Source organism: Fistularia commersonii, chromosome 5 (genome assembly GCF_037954325.1).
Source record: "Fistularia commersonii isolate RoL2024-O1a breed Wild chromosome 5, RoL_Fcom_v1.0, whole genome shotgun sequence".
In the NCBI taxonomy this organism is placed as follows: domain Eukaryota; kingdom Metazoa; phylum Chordata; class Actinopteri; order Syngnathiformes; family Fistulariidae; genus Fistularia; species Fistularia commersonii.
This window is the reverse complement of record NC_141288.1, coordinates 14,826,800-14,847,164: the sequence shown is the minus strand read 5'-3', so window position 1 is coordinate 14,847,164 and position 20,365 is coordinate 14,826,800. Positions and strand designations below refer to the sequence as shown.

Genomic DNA, 20,365 nt, shown 5'->3' with positions numbered 1-20,365 from the left:
TAAATGGGTCCTGGTTAGTTTTGAGACATCTTCTGTTATAATCTCATAGTTCATTTTTGAGTTTAAATACATTTGTAATAGTATAATATTATTTGCTGCGCATTTGAAGCATATACTTTTTGGTATTGTTATACTATTTTGTTTTCTCAAATAATGTGTGAGACAACATGGGCTTAAGGTAGCTCCAGTAGCACTTCATAGTTCATCTTTTGTCCCCCTTTTTTCACTGACTTCCACTGACTGACTGAGCCTCTGCAAAAGGCATGAGGCTCTCAGTGGCCTGAACGAACACCCGAACAGAACAGCCCAACAACAGAAGATATCAATTTCTGGTCCATGATTTTGTTATTTGAGAATCTAGCCAAACTTGTCACTATATATGGTGTTGGCATGTAAATAGCTGGTATACTGACTTGAGTTTTAACTTCTACTCATGATGAAACCATATGGATTTCCTTGTTTCTTGCTATATGGTTTACAATATCGTATCCCACCATTCTGATCATAATTCCCCCATATATTGTTTCTAGAGTGTAAGGTATTCAGCATTTACCTGATTGGATTGGGTAGAAATAATCATAAAATGCAATTCACCAATTCCCACAACCGCCTGAAGCCTTGCCTAGTGGCTGAAATTATTGACGGATTTAGAGAACACCACGAGAAATGCTCTTTATTGGGTGGTGTTGGTCAAGGCTTTGTTGCACAACACAAGCAACTGCCACAAGATAGGAACTGTTAACATGGAGATAGTTACAGATTATAGTTCCATAATATATGAGTGTGTGGACTGCCCAATGGTAAAAACCAGTAAAAACCACTTCTTATCTTTTCCTTTCCCTTCATCAGGTTTCTGTGACTTATATGGTGACCCGCATTACATTTCTTTCCAGTATGTCCAATTTGATTATCTGGACGAGTGCACCTGCATCCTCATGGAGGAGTGGTCACAACACAATCATCTGATGATTACTGTGGACAACTTCAATTGTAACCTTCCAGGTTCCTATGCCAAAGCTATCATTCTTTGGTATCAAAACAATACAGCTTGTCTTTCCAGAATTGTGAGCAGTGCAGGTAGGAATTTTAGCTGAAAGTGGATTCAAGGTTATTAATAGGCTATTAGTTGATCTAAAAATTATCTATTCTCTTTAAGGTAACTTGAAAAATATGATAATAAAACCGCCATATTTAGGACCTTGGATTCAGTTTTGATACCACAGATTATATTGTGTCAGTCCACATCCCAAAATTGCAATCATATATATCCATCACACCATTTCTACCCAGGTTCAACACTCAGGGACTATGTGGTGGGTATTATATAGACGTTTCATAGCTGTGTTTGCGGGAAAATTATTGCTTGAATAAAGAAATGACCACATTTTAAAACCTGTCTCAGACATTTTCTACCGTTTTCTACCGATTACCGTAAATGTATATGTCAGCAATAATTTCCAATGATGTACTGCTAATGGTTATTTTTCTTTTTAAGCCAGCTTTGCAACTTGTTGTAAATATATTTGTGTGTAATCTGCAAATTAATGGACACTTGCAGCCTTTTTCTAGTTAAATGTGGAGTTGAATCATTTATCCGTCGAGGAGGGCAGATTGAAACGGATGATTGCTGTGATTAAAAAGCCCATGACTGGGTGTACAGAGATCCATCAAAACCAGCTTGCAGGTCTATACAAAGAAATTTACCTTGTCATCCAAATCTTAAATCCACCCCGATAACCACTACTTACACTCCCTGTCATGAAAGTTGGTTATGTTAGTGTGTGAAAGCTCTCCACATTAACACATACACAGACACACAGTCAAAAGCTACTACGGTTCACAACTTCAAACACTGGTACCTATTACAGAACATTTATATTTTTCTATTCTCTTGTTTCTTTTTGGACATCTTTCTTGGGTGTTTCCCTAATACCTAAATAACTTTAATTTTTCCTTAGAGTTTACAAAACTGCAGTCACGACATGGACCTAGAACTTATAAACAAGTATTGCGAGTTTGATTCATGCCACAATGCAAACTTTTCTCGATCTGTTCTTCAGCAAGCAGTTAGGCAATGCTGAAATGCTGGCGCTTGTGTTGAATGGAAAAATCTGACTAATGCAGTCTCTAAAGTTTTGTTATCCCTACTTATTTATCTATGCATATACATTTGTTTCATTTTGGAGTCAACTAAACTATCTCACTGATAAACTACATTTTACTTGGGTTTACTTGATTTTAGTCTTTGTTTCTTCAGATATGCAATGCACAAAAGGATTGGTATATAGGGAATATCCTACCAATATGGATGATTTCTGCTTTGGAGGGTTGGGATGTTTGGGATGGTTAATGTCATTAGAAATTACTGGAAAACCCCTCTTGATCTAATTCTTCATCCTTCTTCTTTCACTGTACAGTTTCAGTTCTCTAGGTGACTTCCCCAAGGACATAGGTGCTGGGTCTATCTATCTATCTATCTATCTATCTATCTATCTATCTATCTATCTATCTATCTATCTATGCTATGCTATGCTATGCTATGCTATGCTATGCTATACTAGAAGTTTGTCAATTGCTAATTAGAGAGCCCAAGATGTTGAGTAACTTTTTTTGAATTATGAGAAATGAAAATTAAACAGAGTGGGATCTAGATTAAATGGCATTCCAGCATTTCTTTCGAGCCTGGTGAAGTATGGCAGTCCAACTGTTACTTGTGTACATTTAACAACCAAACTCTGACAGAAGAGTGTACTCTGAAACCTTTCAAGCCAACTCCTCTTTGCAACTCCGATGTTGTTTTGGTGAACATTTCTTGCTGTGATGATCAGATGTGTGGTATGTATTCAACTTCAAATCATTTTTTCTCCACATTGTTCTTATATACAAAGTTATTATACATATGTGAGCCCATGGCAAATGCCCTCAGCCTCAAAAAAAGGGTAATAGTGAAGTAGTTGTCTTCAACTTATGTTGTCATCTATGTTAGTACAATTGAAGCACATACCGAGCTTGCGCATTCAATTAAAGCTACAGAGCCGCTAAGTCTAGTTGGAGGGGTGTGAGTTTGCAAAAACAATCAACCCCAAGAATAGATTTGGGGTGATGAGCACTGCTGCTTTTTGTGTAAGTTCATGGCACTGATGAGCTTTAACTGTTCCTCACTTGTGATTATTCAATGGGCCCTGCAAGGAGGAAGAATGAGTACCCTATCAACACAAGTGGAATAATGATGAATTCTAATGGTCAGAGGGGGGATTCACTCAAGACTTTTTGTTTTTCACTAGTAGGAGAATGGAATTGTTGATTGCCAAGTTATTATCAAACATCAATGACATACAAAAAGACAATGAGTTAACTGAACAACTAGCATGCTCTCATTACTGAAAAACACACTGGTGTCTATATTACATTCAGAGGTTTGTTCTGCCCACAGTGCTTTCTACACTACATTTCCTCTAAATAACCTGTATTTAATCAGCACTGTGCTCCTAAGACGTCAAGTATGAACATTACCATCGATAATTGTTCCATCCTGATCCCTATTCCTGTTTGTCAGGGTCAGTGAGACTCTCAGTCAAGGTGAGAAGAAACAAAAGGAGTGGATAATGTCACTCATAACATGCTGATTATTCAGCCAAGTGTAATCAGCCTGAAGGCAAAACATTTCTGTTATATCATGCTCAAATATTGCCTGAGAGGAATGTTTGGAGATTATCGAATTCTAATCTGTAAACATTGTCTTCTTGTTCATTTATATCTGGCAAGGAAAACAAGATATATTTCCCCAAATATTTTATATCTGTCTGTGTTTCTTTTTTCTCTGTCACTGTCAACAGTGTGGTGCTGCAGGGTGTCCTGCAGGTGGAGCAGATCTGGAGTCACTGTCAGGAGCAAAGCTCTGAGAAGAGATCCATGACCCTGCAGTGTTTTGACCTTACAACTAAAACTGTTATTTCCTAGCATATCACCAGCTGTGAGTGCAGAAGCTGCAGCACTCTGTGTTAAAATGGAGCTAAACATAGAGGAATGTTTCCCATTATACAATCGTTTTATTTGTAATCAGTCTGTATTTAGTAGTGTGCACACAATCAAATGTGAGACTTAAATTATCTAGTTACACATCTAAATTTCTGGAATGACTGAAATAACCAGATGACTGAAGTAACACACACGCTGTGAACAGTGTGTGTGTGTGTGTTTGTGTGTGTGTGTGTGTGTGTGTGTTTAAGTGGTGTAAACACAGGTATCTCAAAAATATGTCATATCCTGACTTTTATTCGTGAAATATCAAACAATGTTTTTAATACGTCAAATAATTATCATGACTTTTGTTTCTAAAGCATGCACTATATGTAAACTTGATGAGGTTAAATGTCATTAGATGCAGACAGAGAAAGCCATTGTTAGGGGTATCAATATAACAGGAAGACTTTGATCAAGCTCAGGAAACACCCTACCTTACAAAGGCAACAGTTCTGCAGGCAAGGAAACCATTTTAGTCTTTGAAAACAAGGAATTCAAGGTAGCTGCTGGCTTTTAAAATAAGCTTTGACTAGCTTCATGCTGCTGTAGTTTATTGTATGTTCAAAAGGATAGATGCTTGCAGAGCTTATGATGTTCATAGAGGAGTGACTGTGTAGCTGTGGATGTCTGGTTGTTTTTTCATTCAGTGAACCTCTGAACCTTCTGGGGCTGGCCAGAAATGCATCCCACTGGATGTTACCCAATCAGAGGAGTCATATTTGGGCCGTGTGTATGTGTGTGTAGACTTTTTTTTTAACATAATCAACAAGTGCACAAGAGTGCCTGGGTTACTGATTACTAGTGATGTTATAGTTGTGATAAGACTCTGCTTTAAGCACAGAGTCCTGCCTGCTAAAGTAGGCTGTATTGCTTTGCCACATCCACCCTATCCCTCATCGGAAAACGCTGTCTTTTTACAGGTAAATTGTTTTCAATGTCTGTTCTTTGACTATGTTCTCCTTGCGTTAAGGTTAAAGTTCAAAATCTTAGATTTGTTGTTAAGTCAGTGGTATACTGCTTCATTGCTGATAACTGGTGATATACTTGTGATAAGACTTCAAACTAAAGTTCAGTCAGAAGTAAAGCGAGCCTCCAACAGGTCCCGCAGTGGACCGCTGTCCCTAGATGTAATTAGATAAACCATTTTAATGTATTACCCATGCAAACATTGTCTACTGTAAAATGTTTTTTAAATGTTCATGATTGTCAAATTGCTGGCATAGTGCAATAAAAACAAACAAACAAAAAAAAAAGAAATCACATGTTTACATCTGAAGTTGGTCGAAAACCAAATGTTTTAGCAAAAAAAAAAAAGGCACAGAATTATTTCATTATTAACTTTGGATCAGCTGTTTGAAAATCACCTGACATATTTGATAATAATTCATTGAAAATAACCTATCCAATGTATGAAAAAAATGGGCAGTTGAAAATTATTTTTATTGCTATGTTGTAACTAGCATTATATTTTATTTTTGCACGGGATTAGTGAGAAAGATGTTTTTATTCATTTTTCTATTTCACTTTTTTATTATCAAGAAAAACAATTTTATGAATTAAATGAGCTGAAAGCACACCTTGATGTTCATTGCCTTAATGTCTTTTTACAGGTCCCTTGCTGATCTGTTTTCTGCTTCCTTGCATCTGTCGAGCTGCAGCAGCATCATGAGTGTTGAATCAAAAAAGCCGTGTGAGGCTTGTTACTCCAAGCTCAAGGTCAGTGCTCAATGTTAGTTGAGATTTCTCCTACTTTCGCCATATTACGAAATCGGTGGGGAATGAAAGATAAAGTTAACTCTGGAAACATATGTTTGTTTTAGTCACGTTGTAACTGCAAGTGTCAATGGCATGCAACTTAGATTCCTCAGTCTTTTATCATTTTTCCCTTGTCTTTTATAATTTGTTGGCCAAAGGTACAATTTGTCCAGAAGTAACACACTGAACAGAAAAAATAAACACAGAGCAACAAAAATGCCCTCATTATTCATGGATTTTATATTCACAAAATGGAAATAATTGTTCATATTTTGACTTGGACACATGAGCAAACATGTAACCCCTTATCACATCTTTCTATATCTATCAATGGCATATAGAGGAGCAGGCAGAAGATTGATGGACGTAGTGAGAGAGGATATGAAGGTAGTTGGTTTGAGAGAGGAGGATACAGAGAATAGGGTTAGATGCAGAAAGTTGATTCGCTGTGGCAACGCCTGAAGGGAAAAACTGAAAGAAGAAGAAGATGGAGGAGGAGGCAGTGCTATATGTGCACATTTTTGATGTTTATGTTGTTCCAGTGTCTATGAACAGCCAAGTTACTGCACTGGCCTAATGTGATGTCATTGCCACTGAAACAGGACATTCACATTTAAGACCATCCTCAGACCTCTAAGACCACATTTAACATCTCATTTAAATCCATTCTTCATAATCTTACACTCCAAAGCTCTGATTTGTTTATGTTTAACAAAGGACAAGGAAAGATATAACCTGAGTAGATCCTACAACAACAGTGGAGTTTATGCTTGATACATGCATATGTTAAAGCAATATGATTATTTTTCTAACCAACTCACAATGGGTCAGAATTTATTCATTACTTTTTTACCTATAGTAGACGAATCATAAGCAGTGGGCAGCCAAGTGGGATTCATTGTCTTGCTCAACAGGCCAGGGAGAACTTAGGAGCCAGAGCAGGAACTTTTGTTTTAGATAGCAACATGCATAACACTCTTCTCACATAAGTCATGCTGTCCCTTTGGAAAAAAGGTGAAGCACCCAAGCAGGGAATTGAACCCTGGACCCTCAGATTAAAAGTCTAAAGCTCCACCGACTTAACTATCTAGGTGCTTATTGGGAATGCAGTTTTGTCATTTTTAAACTTCAATAAAGTTAAGGTACAAATGAAAAAAGTGAATAAAATAATGACAACAATAATGGCAAGCTGACACATCACCCATGATAAATAAGTAGTTACTGTAGAATATAAATAAATCACAGCCAGCGTTGGAGAAGTAACAGCAAAGTCCGTGTTGACTGGGCATGACTGTTGTACTGTTCTGAGTCTGTCACCAGCGACTCTATTCAAATTGGGGGGAGAGTAAAAGAGTAGTTTGTTTTATTCTCAATTTAATCCACCCTGCACGCATCATAGATGGATAACTTAGATGTATGTTTTTACAGCTCTTTCTGGCTTCTCTGGCATTTGTCTACTTTGCCAAGGCTTTTGGTGGAGCATACATGAAGAGTTCCATCACCCAGATTGAGAGACGCTTTGACGTCCCCAGCTCCCTCATTGGAGTAATTGATGGTGGCTTTGAAATGGGTATGTAACTTTTTCTGTGATGCAGGTTAACTTGTTTAAGCTGTCCTATTCAAAGTGTTGAAAAACTGAGGGGTAAATATTGGATTGAGATATGTAGAGTATTACTGTATTAGTTTTCCCTGAAAAGGTCAACACCTTGGTGGTAAAGGCAGTTGTTTTATTCTTCCTTTTTTAAATACATGATTGAGCCAATAACCTATTACTTTGTTTAATTGATTTTTACTTTTTTTTTTTTTATCTTTCTTATTGTAGGAAACCTGTTGGTGATAGCTTTTGTGAGTTATTTTGGTGCAAAGCTCCATCGTCCCAGACTGATTGCCATTGGCTGTATGATCATGGCTGCTGGTTCTTTCCTTACAGCCCTTCCTCACTTCCTCCAGGGCTTGTCAGTACCACCATTTCCTCTATTTTGTGATTGTTCTACTTTGGAAAATGTACTAAATATGCACCAGAAATAATGTCTTTATAAATCTTTGTTGTACAAATGCTTCTTGGAGGCAGAACAATTGTCGATTCATGCAAAAGGCAATGAATGGCAGCTCTTCTATGATTATAACATTAGCTTGCAAAGTCCAAGAACAAGTGTTTACCTTTTGGCCCACTGTGCTTCACTCTAACAAACTGTGACATGTTTTAAATTCTGAAACATGGGGTTGTTAAACTACAAGAGGCTATGCCCACATTGCTCTGGAAGCAAACCAGACTGGATTTGCCAGCTTATTGAAAGTTGTTCAATATTGTCACACAGCTTGGTTGCATCTTGCTGAATGTTTTGCCCAGCAGAGCTCCAACCAGGCCCCTCCTCCAAATTAAGTGTTTTGGAAATAACACCACCTTGGCATGAGCTTAGAGAACTGCTGCTGATTTAAAAAATTCACAATATGAAAATTGAATTTATGACCTAAGATACAATTTTGATGTTAAAATGTGAAATTGCAATATTCCAATAACCATTTAACTTTCTCGAGTTATATTATTAAAACAATGAGATGCAGTCTTCACTTCACAAATTGAATGTTGTTAGATATTGTTTAAATTTACATTTTTATATTAAATTAACAAATTTGTATGTGCCTCCTGCACTGCAGGATATTGGGCTCAAAACTCTCAAATAGATTTCACATTTTGATTCGTGGAATTCATTGTGTAAATAAAAATGGTACTAGGAATATCAGAAAATGGTAACTAGAAGAAGCTTTAGAATCTCAAGGAATTTGACTTATTATCTCATCATAACTTTATAAGACCAAAAGATGTGACATTATTACATTTAAAACATATTTTTGTATGTTTTCAGATACAAATATGAAACCAGTGTATCTCATAGCACTGATGTCAACAGCACTGATGGCATCCTACCATGTCTGTCCAACCACAATGAGACAGATACTGACCAGATGCATGATTCAGCTGCTAGGAAAGGTGAGTGGCAATCAAATGAGTTATGTACTAATCAAAAATAAAAATAAAAAATGTGACCATTAGAATACTGCTCAAGAAAACATGTACATTTCAAGAACTCAATTTCTATTCAGCTTGTGAAAAAGCAGCTGGCTCCTCTATGTGGATTTATGTGTTCCTGGGAAACATGCTGCGGGGGATTGGAGAAACGCCAATCATGCCTCTGGGTGTGTCCTACCTGGATGACTTCTCCAGAGAAGAGAACACTCCTTTCTATCTGGGTTAGTGATGTCATAGATGGAAAAGGTCCTCCAAACTAAATCATAATTGCTCGCCATTTTAATATTTTGTTCGCGTCTGCTGTCCTCTTTGTATTTGGTCCATAAAGCCGTGAGATGCTAAAATATCTAAAAGACTTTGTTTGACTAAAGTGCAGAAAACTTGCTGATGTGTTAAATCCGGTTGTGATAGAATACCCTTAAAACCCCTGCCCTAATTTGTTTGCTGAGTACCATCAGTAACAAATCGTGTCTTGGTCATTTTTAGTACAGAAACATTAATATTTCCATGTTTGTTTTAATTCATCCTCAGCTTGTATCCATACCGTGGGAATCCTAGGACCAATGTTTGGCTTCATGCTCGGGTCCTTCCTCGCCAAGATATATGTGGACGTCGGATTTGTGGATTTAGGTGTGGGGTGTCACGTTATCAAAACAACAATTGCTAAAATGTACGCTAATATTTAGATGGGCTTGTTCAGTCATCTAAGATAAGTGAAGAATATTTGCACAAGTAGAGTCAAATTTTGTATTTTCAATATTATAGATGCAGTAGTACTTTAGTTTGATTCTTCCTTAGGGAAGTATTGTATATTCTAATCCATTACATTCATCTACACTCAACTTGTTAAAGATAATTCAATTGCTAAAAGAAGATTCTGAATAATCAAATTTTTTTTAATGATGTTTAAATTGGTCCTGTATTTTACAATTGGTGAAATACAGAAAGGTACTTTCTGCAAAGAATAGATTTAATACCTTGGTAATTCCAAATAACCTTTTCTGATCTAGGATGTTAACTTTAAGTCTTTTTAAACATCAGTTTTCAATATTTAATTGATTTAGGATGAGTATTTCATCCCTATCGAAGCTCATTGGCATTCTTTGTGCTTATTAATTAGGTAGGTCCAAAAACGTGTTCTTTCGTAATCTTTACTCCACGTGTCCTTGTGCAAAGCAATGCAAGTCAAAACAGCGAAGCAGTTAGTCATTGATGATAACAAATCTACCAAATTTCCAATCAACTCAAATAGTTCTTTATGATTTCGGTCAAGTATATTATTTACCGGACTGCTTTAAGCTGTTGACACTGACTGGGCCAAGGACCAGCACATCTCAATCCTACTTCTAATGCCTAACCAAACACAATAAAGTGGATTAAGGATCATCGCTTGCTTTACCCGGCTGTAACCCGCAGTCTTTACCTGTCTTGCTCTACCAGATAGTGTGACTATCAACCATAAGGACTCCCGCTGGGTGGGGGCCTGGTGGCTGGGTTTCATCGCGACAGGCTCATTGGCCTTGCTGTCATGTATCCCCTTCTGGTTCCTTCCGAAAACCCTGCCAAAGCAGAGCGAGAAAAGCAGCCAGACCACAGGCACTGAGCTTTCTACTGTGGCAGAGCAGGAGAACTTCCTCCCAGATGACAACCCAGATCATGAAGTGCCACAGAAACCAGTTACATTTCAGGAACTAGCAAAAGGTATCACACAGCCTACTTAACAACAGTTACTTTACCATGCAGTTCTGCAGATGACACAAGGCTTACAGAATGATACATTCACATACTTCATCCCTTAAGAATTAGCATAACCTTACATATCAGCGCTTTCATTTTTCTTAATATGCATTCAATACCTTAGATATTTGGTTCTCATGGTGTCTTCTTCCATATGCTACAAACCTACATGTAAAAGTCTAAAATTGATTTCAAGTAAAACCTTTGTAAAATATAAAACTTCGTTTTACTTCGTTTTGCTGCAGAATTAATCTATTCACAATCCCCTCACACTTCTATCAATGAAATATAGGTCTGGTCTCCGGGTTATCACAAGCCTTCTCTTGGGAGAATGGACAAAGATGTATGTGATGAAGAAATCAGCAGGGCTTTAGAGGTTATCACGAGATCTGGGTGTTCCTTTCAGCTTCAACAATGTTTTCATTGCCTTTTCAGTAAGATGTCCCCATAGCATACAAAATAATTATTTTATGGATCTTTGGTTCATCCATTATTTCCCAAAAATTAAAGTGGACTCATCAGACTACAATCCCTTTCCATTTTGCATCAGCTCGTCGACATAGGAGTTTGAGTCCTGAGTAGTCAGCAGTCTATCTTGATGTTGTTGCTATATAGCTTGATTTTGGCATGCTAAAAACAAAATTATATGCATGTGAGAACTGTGTTAACAGTTTGATTATGCTGTAATCCTTTGCTTTTGAGAATCAGGTGAGTTTTTAAAGCTGTGAGTGACAGTGGGGCATTGGCAATAGGTGGCCTCTGCTCAGAAACACATGAATTCTTTGAACTGTGGTGATATTTTGGATGGTGAAATCCCCAAATACTTTTAGTTGCACATCATACTATTTCCTCAGGTTCTTTTCAACAGATTGAGAAAATGCCTCCATCTATGCAGTAAGGTTCATCCACACTTTGGGTTCTTAATAAGAATAATCTAAGGTGAAAATTTTCTGTTATTAATTGTCCTCAGATAGTCCAAATCTCGAAACAGAATTATAGATTCTCTTATTCTCATTCATTGTAGGCTCTGAACTTGTACTTGTACATTTATATCAATATATGTGTACCCATATGCAAACACACACACACAAACACACAAAAACACACACACAAAGAAACACACTCACACGTGCGTGCGCACACACACACACACACACACACACACACACACACACACACACACACACACACACACACACACACAGGTCATTTGGGTTTAGATTAACCCATTTATGGTTTTTCTTTCATACCATAGAAAAGTGGTAAACTTAGGTTCATCCAAAGTTTGTCAGCTCAAACTTTGGATGCACTCTCACCATGTGAGAGTGCAAAGTGTTTAGTGTGAACATATCAATTATTAATTATTGATGATTCCTTAAAAAGGTGGGACCACTTTCCCTGAATTAACCTTCATTCTAACTGGGAAAGAGTTGATAGATACAATGGGGAACATAATGATGTGAGACATTCATTCATTGAACTGCTTATGTGACATATTTTGCAACAGAAACGTTTTAAAGGTGCTCTTTTTAAAATTATACAATTTTTACTTTTAAAGTCATAACCAAAAAGGTTGTTAACAAAGGAATACTATAAAGACAAGTATGGTAAATCAGTTCATTTAGAGTACTTGCATAATAAAAAAAAAAAATTAAGTGATATTTGGAATACCTGATAAATTCAACACTGAAAAAAGGGGTGGAAGAGTTTTGAGATTTTAAGTCATGTGTAAGTTTATATCTAATAAATGAATAACTAATGCTATTAGGAAAATTAAATAAACAAACATTAATCCAGGGCTGTGAGCTTATTGAAAATCATTAACACACTGTATCTTTGTTGTTGACTAGATTTCATTCCTTCTCTGAGGAGACTCTTCAGGAACAGCATCTTCTCCCTGATGATCCTTACATACCTAGTTTCTGTGAATGGATTCATTGGCATGATTACCTTCAAACCAAAATTCCTGGAGCAAGTTTATGGCCAATCGGCCTCCAAGGCCATTTTCCTTATAGGTAGAACAGCCTCTACTGTTTATGCTTGTGTTTTTTTATGCAGTGGTTATTACTATTGCCATTGGTGTTGCCTGCAAACACTGTGGTTACTGTGTAGTTACTGTTACTGTTATATTCTGATATACTGACTATGCAACAAATTAAAAGTAACTGTAAAAACAGCAAGTATGAATTCAACTATTGAGTTTGCTCATTATGTAACATGTGATGTGCATTTTATTTGCTTTGTTCTTACCTTGAAAATGTAACAAACAGTGCTAATGAGCCTGCAAACAATGGCGTCCCTAAACCAGAGGCTGACTTACATTTGCACATTCTGTTTTTGACTTTATAGGAAGAGAGGTCGACTACATCGTAAGATTGAGTTAGGGATGTAGATAGCATTAAGCAATTAAATATGAATATACGTGCACATATACATACTGTACATGCATTTTTACATATATGAAGCATTGATTAAAATGAATAAAAAATATACATTGCTTTCTGCAGGTACATTGAACCTGCCAGCAGTAGCTTTGGGCATCATTACTGGAGGTTTTGTACTAAAGCGTTTCAAACTGGGTGTCATTGGAGCTGCCAGAATATCCATGGCAGCTAATGTGGGATCCTTCTGTCTACTGGCTGTTCAGATCTTCCTACGCTGTGACAATGCAGAGGTTGCTGGACTAACTGTGTCATATCAGGGGTAAGTGAAAACCAAACTCTCCTTTTTGTTGTAGTTAATTCTTTCATTGCAGGGATGCATATCTTTGCTTCTTTATCAATTAATTACTGTAGGTCAGATGTAATCAAAGTTATAGCTATGGCGAGTGGCATTATAATTTAAGACTATGTTGTCAGTTTAGTTTTTGGGAACATGATAAAATCATGAACGAAAAGATGAACCAGTTACATTTTATTCATGAAACATGAGCTCCACGCTTTGTATGCTAATTGTACGTAATTGCACGTTGAGAACTGAAATCCAACAATCTACAGCAGGTCAAAACCCCAGAAATTACTTCATATCATTTTTAGGTATTTTTTTAGCCAATAAGCTCATTGCAGCCCCCTACATTCTACTTCCACCTATACAGGGTGAAGGAAGGAGTAAATGGCACCTGAGAAAAAAAAGCGAAATCAATATAGATATTACTAGACACATCAAGCAACAGGGAATGTAATAGCTGAGCAGGAAGCATATTGTTTGAAAAATTAGAAGAAGAGCAAGACTGATCAATTAGCACACAAGCCACTGGAAAACACAAAATGGGGAGCAAGGGTTGGCAGGCAGTTGTCAAAAACAAAATAAAAACAAAAACAGAACAGTGAGACAAAAACACAGGGGAGCTCACGCTAGCCAATCTAGTATGTGTAATTCAAAAGCGTATTATAAAAAAAAACACAGCAATTAAAATATTTCAAAGCAAACACTGTTCGAATGAAGAATGACAACATTTCGCGGCTGCTTAAATGAATCACGATTAACATTTTAAATTGTGCTATTGTGCTCCTTTAATCGGCTTGCAAACATATGTTGGGTAATTTCTTCTTCAACAGTTTTTTTTTACAACACAGGTTACAGTAAATTCCACCACATTTTGATAATTGACTTTATAGAAATGTTGTCAACCAAAACTTGATCATACACTTTGCTGTTTGGTACTGTAATTGTACTGTTTGTTTGGGCACACATTTTAAAGAAACAAGTCTTTTTTCCCATTAAATGGTCAGGCTGTGCTAGAAAGATGCATACAAAAAATTCATGTTCTTTCTGTACAACAGCATTCCTGAGGTGTCCTACAACCATCAGACAATGCTGTCCAAGTGTAATATGGACTGTTCCTGCTCAATAAAGCACTGGGACCCAGTGTGTGCTTACAATGGCATTACATATGCTTCACCCTGTCTGGCTGGCTGCCAGACATCCAGTGGCATTGGCAAGGAAATGGTATGCAATCATTTCTATGTAAAGAATGATAAGATTGGCTAATTAACTCAATCTAAATAATAACCCTTGCATTTAGGTGGACAGATGAAGACATTTGGGTGAACACAAAATGTCTACACAAGATTTTAATGTACCTTCCCCCATTAATCATCCTCTTGTGTTATTTCAGACACCTGAATTCTTGGTAACAAGATGCCATGGAATTACTTTCTCTGGCTTCATTCTCCATGGGAGAAACTATAAGATTCACAGAACAATTATGTTTATTCTTTGTAGATATTTTGATAACTTTTTGGTAGACCCTTTAACAATCCATAACAGAATATTGGTTTAGATTAATGTAACAGAGGACCTAGTCCTACATTTCCTGAGGGTTGCTTTGCAGAAATCGCGTCAGTAAGAATAACTCGATAAATTGCCTTTTTTTTTTATTTTGTCTGTTTCTTCAGATGTTTCATAACTGTTCGTGTGCTGGTGAGAAGATAAATCCAGGCATGAACATGTCTGTAGTACTAGGACAGTGCCCCAGGAAGAAGGACTGTGACCACATATTCAAAATCTACATGGTTTTGTCTGTTCTGGGATCCTTCATATCCGCTTGTGGAGGCACACCAGGATACATCGTCCTACTCAGGTCAGAACCAAGGGGCTGAGCTCTAAAGTTCCTTTTTTATGATCCATGTTCACTAATTTATTGATAAGAAAATTTAACTTGCAGATTGGTTAAGGAATAGAGTTTGATTCTCACATATCCAAAAATATGCTTCACTTAAAGAGAAACAGATGCCTGGTAATGTTGTGTACTTTGTGGGATAAAATCCATTTTGTTAAATTTTCTAGGTCCATAGAAAAAGACCTGAAGTCATTGGCTTTAGGAATGCAGACACTTATTGTAAGAACTCTGGGTGAGTCATTTGACTAAAATTTTGTTTGGATATTATTTCACAATTTTTTGTATTTCAATATATTGTTGTTCGTTCACAGGAGGTATTCCTCCGCCAATATATTTTGGTGCACTGATTGATCGGACTTGTTTGAAATGGGGTACCAAGCAATGCGGTGGTCGTGGAGCATGTCGACTGTATGATGCTGATTCCTTTAGGTAAGAAAAAATATATACATATATATACATATAAATGTATGTACAGTATATTGCTGGTGTGTGGGTGCGTGTGTGTACAGTATGTATATTGGTAATTCAGTAAAACTGGTTGATATTATATCAAAATATTTTCCTGCATCGGCTATGGGGGATAAAATACAGTAATATACAGTCCTTGTTTTTCAAGTTCCAATATTGTCTGATTCATGCCTGATTTTCACAGGCTTGGTTTCAAAGTGAGGAAAAAAAAAATCTTGAAATGAAGGAATAATCTAATTCTAACACTGCAATCTGACTGTGCTAACAATATTACACCCTCTGTTTTCTTCTGTCCTGTACCTTAGAATAACCTTTTTGGGGCTGATCATTGGGCTCTATTTCCTCTCAAACACGCTTTGGGGAGGCCTCTACTGCAGGATCGTGAAGAGACAGAAGAAGCTGGCACTGAGAAATCAGGCCAAAGAAAATGGACAGGAGGGTAATGGAGTCAATGGACATGCCAGTATTAACATTAATAAAGCAAAAGAGGACGTGGACAAGGAAAGCACTATTTAAGGCAAACATCATATTAAGTATTGTCCTGTTGTATCCATAGAATCAGAATCAGATGTATGGACCAAAGGTGGGAATGGTACAATGTTAGTGCTCATCTGCCTTTGAATAGTATACCTCTTTTTTTCACAGACTGGGCTTAAGATCAATTTTTTTCAAGTTCTGATTTCTGTCAGAACACAAAATAAACATCCAGTTCATCAAGAAATACTCAGCTAAACCAGATGGAAATAAACAGAGCGGCTGAACAGAGGTATCATATCAATATTTCAGGTTTTGAGGCCTTTCACCAAGTAATCACCTTTCTAGACTTGTACAGATAATATGTCATCCTACAGCCAATATTATAATAATATTAATATTCAACATCATTTAATGTTTTTAGAATTATTTTTTGTATGTAACATTTTTGAATATTAAAAAAAAAGAATCTCTAATAAATGAAGACAAAAACATGTGGTTTTCTTTAAAAGCAAGTCACTAAGTAAATACGTTAATACTAATTTAACATCCAGCAATATATGACAATTATTTGAATTCAGACTTCGTCTGGTGATTGAGAAAATAGAGGTGAAGCCTTTCTTAGAGTGTTCTTAGAGAATATATATATATATACACTACCCCTTTCAGCTTTTCCCCTCAGGGGTTGCCACAGCGAATCAACCTTCTCCATATAACCTTATTCTCTGCATACTCCTCTCTCACACCAACCACCTTCTTATCCTCTCTCTATACATCCATAAATCCTCTCTCGTGTCTTCCTCAATACCTCCAGTCTGGCAGCTCCAATTTCAGCATCCGTCTACCAATATATTCACTATCCCTCCTCTGTACATGACCGAACCATTTCAGTCTGGCTTCTCTGACCTTCTCTCCAAAACATCTTAACATGTGCCGTTTCTCCAATTCCTGATCCTATCCATCCTGGTCACTCTCAAAGAGAACCTCAGCAACTTCATCTCTGCAACCTCTAGGTCTGCCTTCTGTCTTTTCGTCATTGTAACTGTTTCTGGGCCATTCAGCATCGCTGGTCTCACCATGGTCTTGTACACATTTTCTTTCAGTCTGGCTGATAGTCTTCTATCTTATAGTAACCCCCTGACACTTTTCTCCACCCATACCAACCTGCTTGAGCCCGTCTCTTCACCTCTTTTCCACACTCTCAAACATCATGGTCCATGGAGATTCATGTCTAACCACATCTGTCAGCCTGTCAATCACTACTGTAAAAAAGAAAGGACTTAGAGCTGACACTGATGGAGTCCCACCTCCACCTTGAACTTCTCTGTTACCCCTACAGCACACCACACCACTGTCTCACAGCCAGCATACATGTCCTGCACCAGTCTAACATACTTCTCTGCCACTCCAGATTTCCTCATACAATACCAGAGCTCCTCTCTTGGCACCCTGTGATATGCTTTTTCTAGGTCTACAAAACCACAATGCAGCTCCCTCTGGCCTTCTCTGTACTTCTCTATTAGCATTCTCAATGCAAATACTGCATCTGTAGTACTCTTTCTGGGCATGAAGCCATACTGCAGTTCACAAATGCTGACTTCTGCCCTCAGTCTGGTTTCCACAACTCTTTCCCATAACTTCATTGTATGGCTCATGAACTTTATCCATCTGTAGTTGCCACAATTCTGCACATCCCCCTTATTCTTAAAAATAGGCACCATCACATTTCATCTCCATTCTTCAGGCATCTTCTTACTCTCTAAGATGCTGTTGAATAATCTAGTCAGAAACTCTATCGCTGCCGCTCCTAGACACTTCAACACCTCTACAGGTCCACCTCCATCTCCATCAGGACCCACTGCCTTTCCATTCTTCATCCTCTTCAATGCCTTCCTCACTTTTCCTAATCTCTGCTCCTTTTTGGTCAACAATAGTCACCTCTTCTACCCTTGCCTCTCTTTCATTTTCCACATTAATCAGCTCTTCAAAGGACTCTTTCCATCTTCCCATCACTCTTCCAGCATCTGTCAATACATTTCCCTCTCTATCCTTAATCACCCGATCTGCTGTACATCCTTTCCATCATTATCTCTCTGTTAGATCATTCTCTCCCACCTTACTGTCCAACTGGGTATTGGGTCATCGTACACCCTTTGTTTTGCCTTTGCTACTTCTATCTTTACCTTACGTACATCTCCCTGTACTTCTGTCTGGACTCTTCAGTCCTCTCAGTATTCCACTTCTTCTTTGCCAACCGCTTTCTCTGTATAAACCCTGCACCTCCTCATTCCACCACCAAGTCTCCTTATCTACTTTCCTTCCAGATGACACACTAAGTACTCTTCTATCGGTCTCCCTAATAACACAAGCTGTTGTTGTCCAATCATCTGGAAGCTCTCCCAGACAATAAAAATTTCCCTGATAATAAAAATCCTATCCTATCCTATCCTATCCTATCCTATCCTATCCTATCCTTTGCACACACACATCAGCTACAGAGTTTCCTGGGTTTTGCCATTTTTTACGGGGGCTTCATTAGAAATTACAAGCCAAATTACTGTACTCCTCACCGCTGTTACATCGTCCCTGTGCCCATTCATCTGCGCTTCACCTCCGCCCCCTTCCTGCTCAACCCTGACTTTTCCCTGGCCTTTGTAATGGAGGTGGGGATATCTGACACAGGTCTTGTCACAGAAGTCAGCCTCTGATGACAAGTGGCATATTTTTCTCATTGTGGTCCATTCCTGCCAAGGAAAACTATGACCATGGGATCAGGGTACTGCTGGCTATCATGGAGGCCTTCCAGGAGTTGTGCCACTGGCTGAAGGGGGCCAACTACCCTACAATCTTCTTATTGGATCACAAAAACCTTACCTATGGTTAGACGGTTCCTCAGCCAATTCAACTTCATAGTTACTTACTGGCCATGTTCAAAGAACGCAAAGGCCCTATCTCGGGTCTACTCGGCAGAATGAGACCCTGCCACCCCTGACACTGTCTTTCCTATTTCTCTGGTAATTTTGGAGATCACCACAAATTTGGGAGAAGTGGCCAGAAGGGCAAAGAGTACCCAGCCAAACTTTGGGACTTTCCTTGCAAACAGCCTCTAGGTTCCCGATGATTTGTGGCTGACTATAGCAGCAGACGTCTGGAAGTTCATCTCCGCCTAGTTTTTGCATCTGAAACAAGGCCTCTCACTAGCGCTTCTGTTGCCTCCTGCACCCTCTCCCAGTACCCAGTCGCTCCTGGTCACACAATGTGGTGGACTTCATAATCGGCCTGCCTCCAGAGCAGAGCGGACATGGTCATTCTCACCATCATAGACCAATTCTCCAAGGTGGTGGAACTGCTGGTTCCCCCCAAGCTCACCTCCTCGCTCAAGACAGCAGAGCTCCGCATGAAGCATGTGTACTGGCTCAATGGACTCTCAACCGACAGATAGTGAGCAATTGGAGTCCCCAGTTAGCCTCCCAAGGAGGGCCCTCTGCAAGGATAGTGGCGCAACCATCCGCCTGTCCTCATGATACCACCCCTAGATCAATGGCAGGCAGAACAGGCCAACAAGAGCATCAAGGCAGCCCTCCATTGTGGCCCTGGGTAAGGACCTGCCCTGGGTGGAGTATGCACTGAATCAGGTCAGTGCAGCCACCGACCTCTTCCCCTACAAATGCTCTCTGGGCTACGCCCCCTCCCTCTGTAAAGGCTCTTCTCCAGCAGTGTCACTGGGTGTGGAGTAGGTTCCAACTTCTCTCTAGAAGACCAGTGTCTGTGCCCGCAAGGGAGTCAATCACTGACGCACCCCTGCCCTGGAGTACATGGTGGGCCAACAGGGGTGACTCTGGTCTAAGGACCTCCCATTGCAGGGAGAGTCCCGAAAACTGTCCCCTCAGCTCTTAGGTCCCCACCAGATTGAACGGATCATCAACAGAGTGACAGTGTGCCTCTGACTTCCCTCCTCCACCCAGTATTCCACATGTCCAGTGTCAAGCCATACTTGGTGTGCCCCTCTAATTCTGCAATCCCCACAACAGTGCTAATATGCTGCCCCAGCAGTCCATTCCTCACCAGATGATGACATGATATCCTGCATTCCTAGTATCATAACCACAACTGTTACCTACTACCTTTATTGAACTACCGGATCAAACACCTCCCAAGTCATAAAGTACCTTTCATCTGCTGCTTGGCTGCTTTTGGGTCAGAAGTCAACCACTACCTAACATGAACAAGAACCATGTTTGCATTAAAGATGTTTT

General features: G+C 38.7%; 1 protein-coding gene across 1 annotated transcript; it reads left to right on the top strand.

Moving 5' to 3' along the window:
- The first annotated feature begins 4,810 nt into the window (after nucleotides 1–4,810).
- On the top strand, nucleotides 4,811–16,601 carry slco1d1 (solute carrier organic anion transporter family, member 1D1). The gene is made up of 15 exons (XM_086146969.1): nucleotides 4,811–4,943; nucleotides 5,634–5,739; nucleotides 7,207–7,348; nucleotides 7,601–7,733; nucleotides 8,646–8,770; nucleotides 8,884–9,030; nucleotides 9,341–9,439; nucleotides 10,250–10,510; nucleotides 12,397–12,561; nucleotides 13,054–13,249; nucleotides 14,329–14,494; nucleotides 14,944–15,128; nucleotides 15,335–15,399; nucleotides 15,479–15,596; nucleotides 15,941–16,601. Exons 2-15 carry the CDS (start codon nucleotides 5,689–5,691, stop codon nucleotides 16,149–16,151), a joined length of 2,064 nt encoding a protein of 687 aa, XP_086003095.1. The 5' UTR covers nucleotides 4,811–4,943; nucleotides 5,634–5,688; the 3' UTR covers nucleotides 16,152–16,601.
- The last annotated feature ends 3,764 nt before the right edge of the window (nucleotides 16,602–20,365 follow it).

Coding starts and splice junctions, on each gene's coding strand:
- slco1d1 (XM_086146969.1), top strand. CDS start 5,689: ATGAGTGTTGAATCAAAAAAGCCGTGTGAGGCTTGTTACTCCAAGCTC. Junction 13,250..14,328: donor CTAACTGTGTCATATCAGGG/GTAAGTGAAAAC, acceptor TCTGTACAACAG/CATTCCTGAGGTGTCCTACA. Junction 14,495..14,943: donor GTGGCATTGGCAAGGAAATG/GTATGCAATCAT, acceptor CTGTTTCTTCAG/ATGTTTCATAACTGTTCGTG.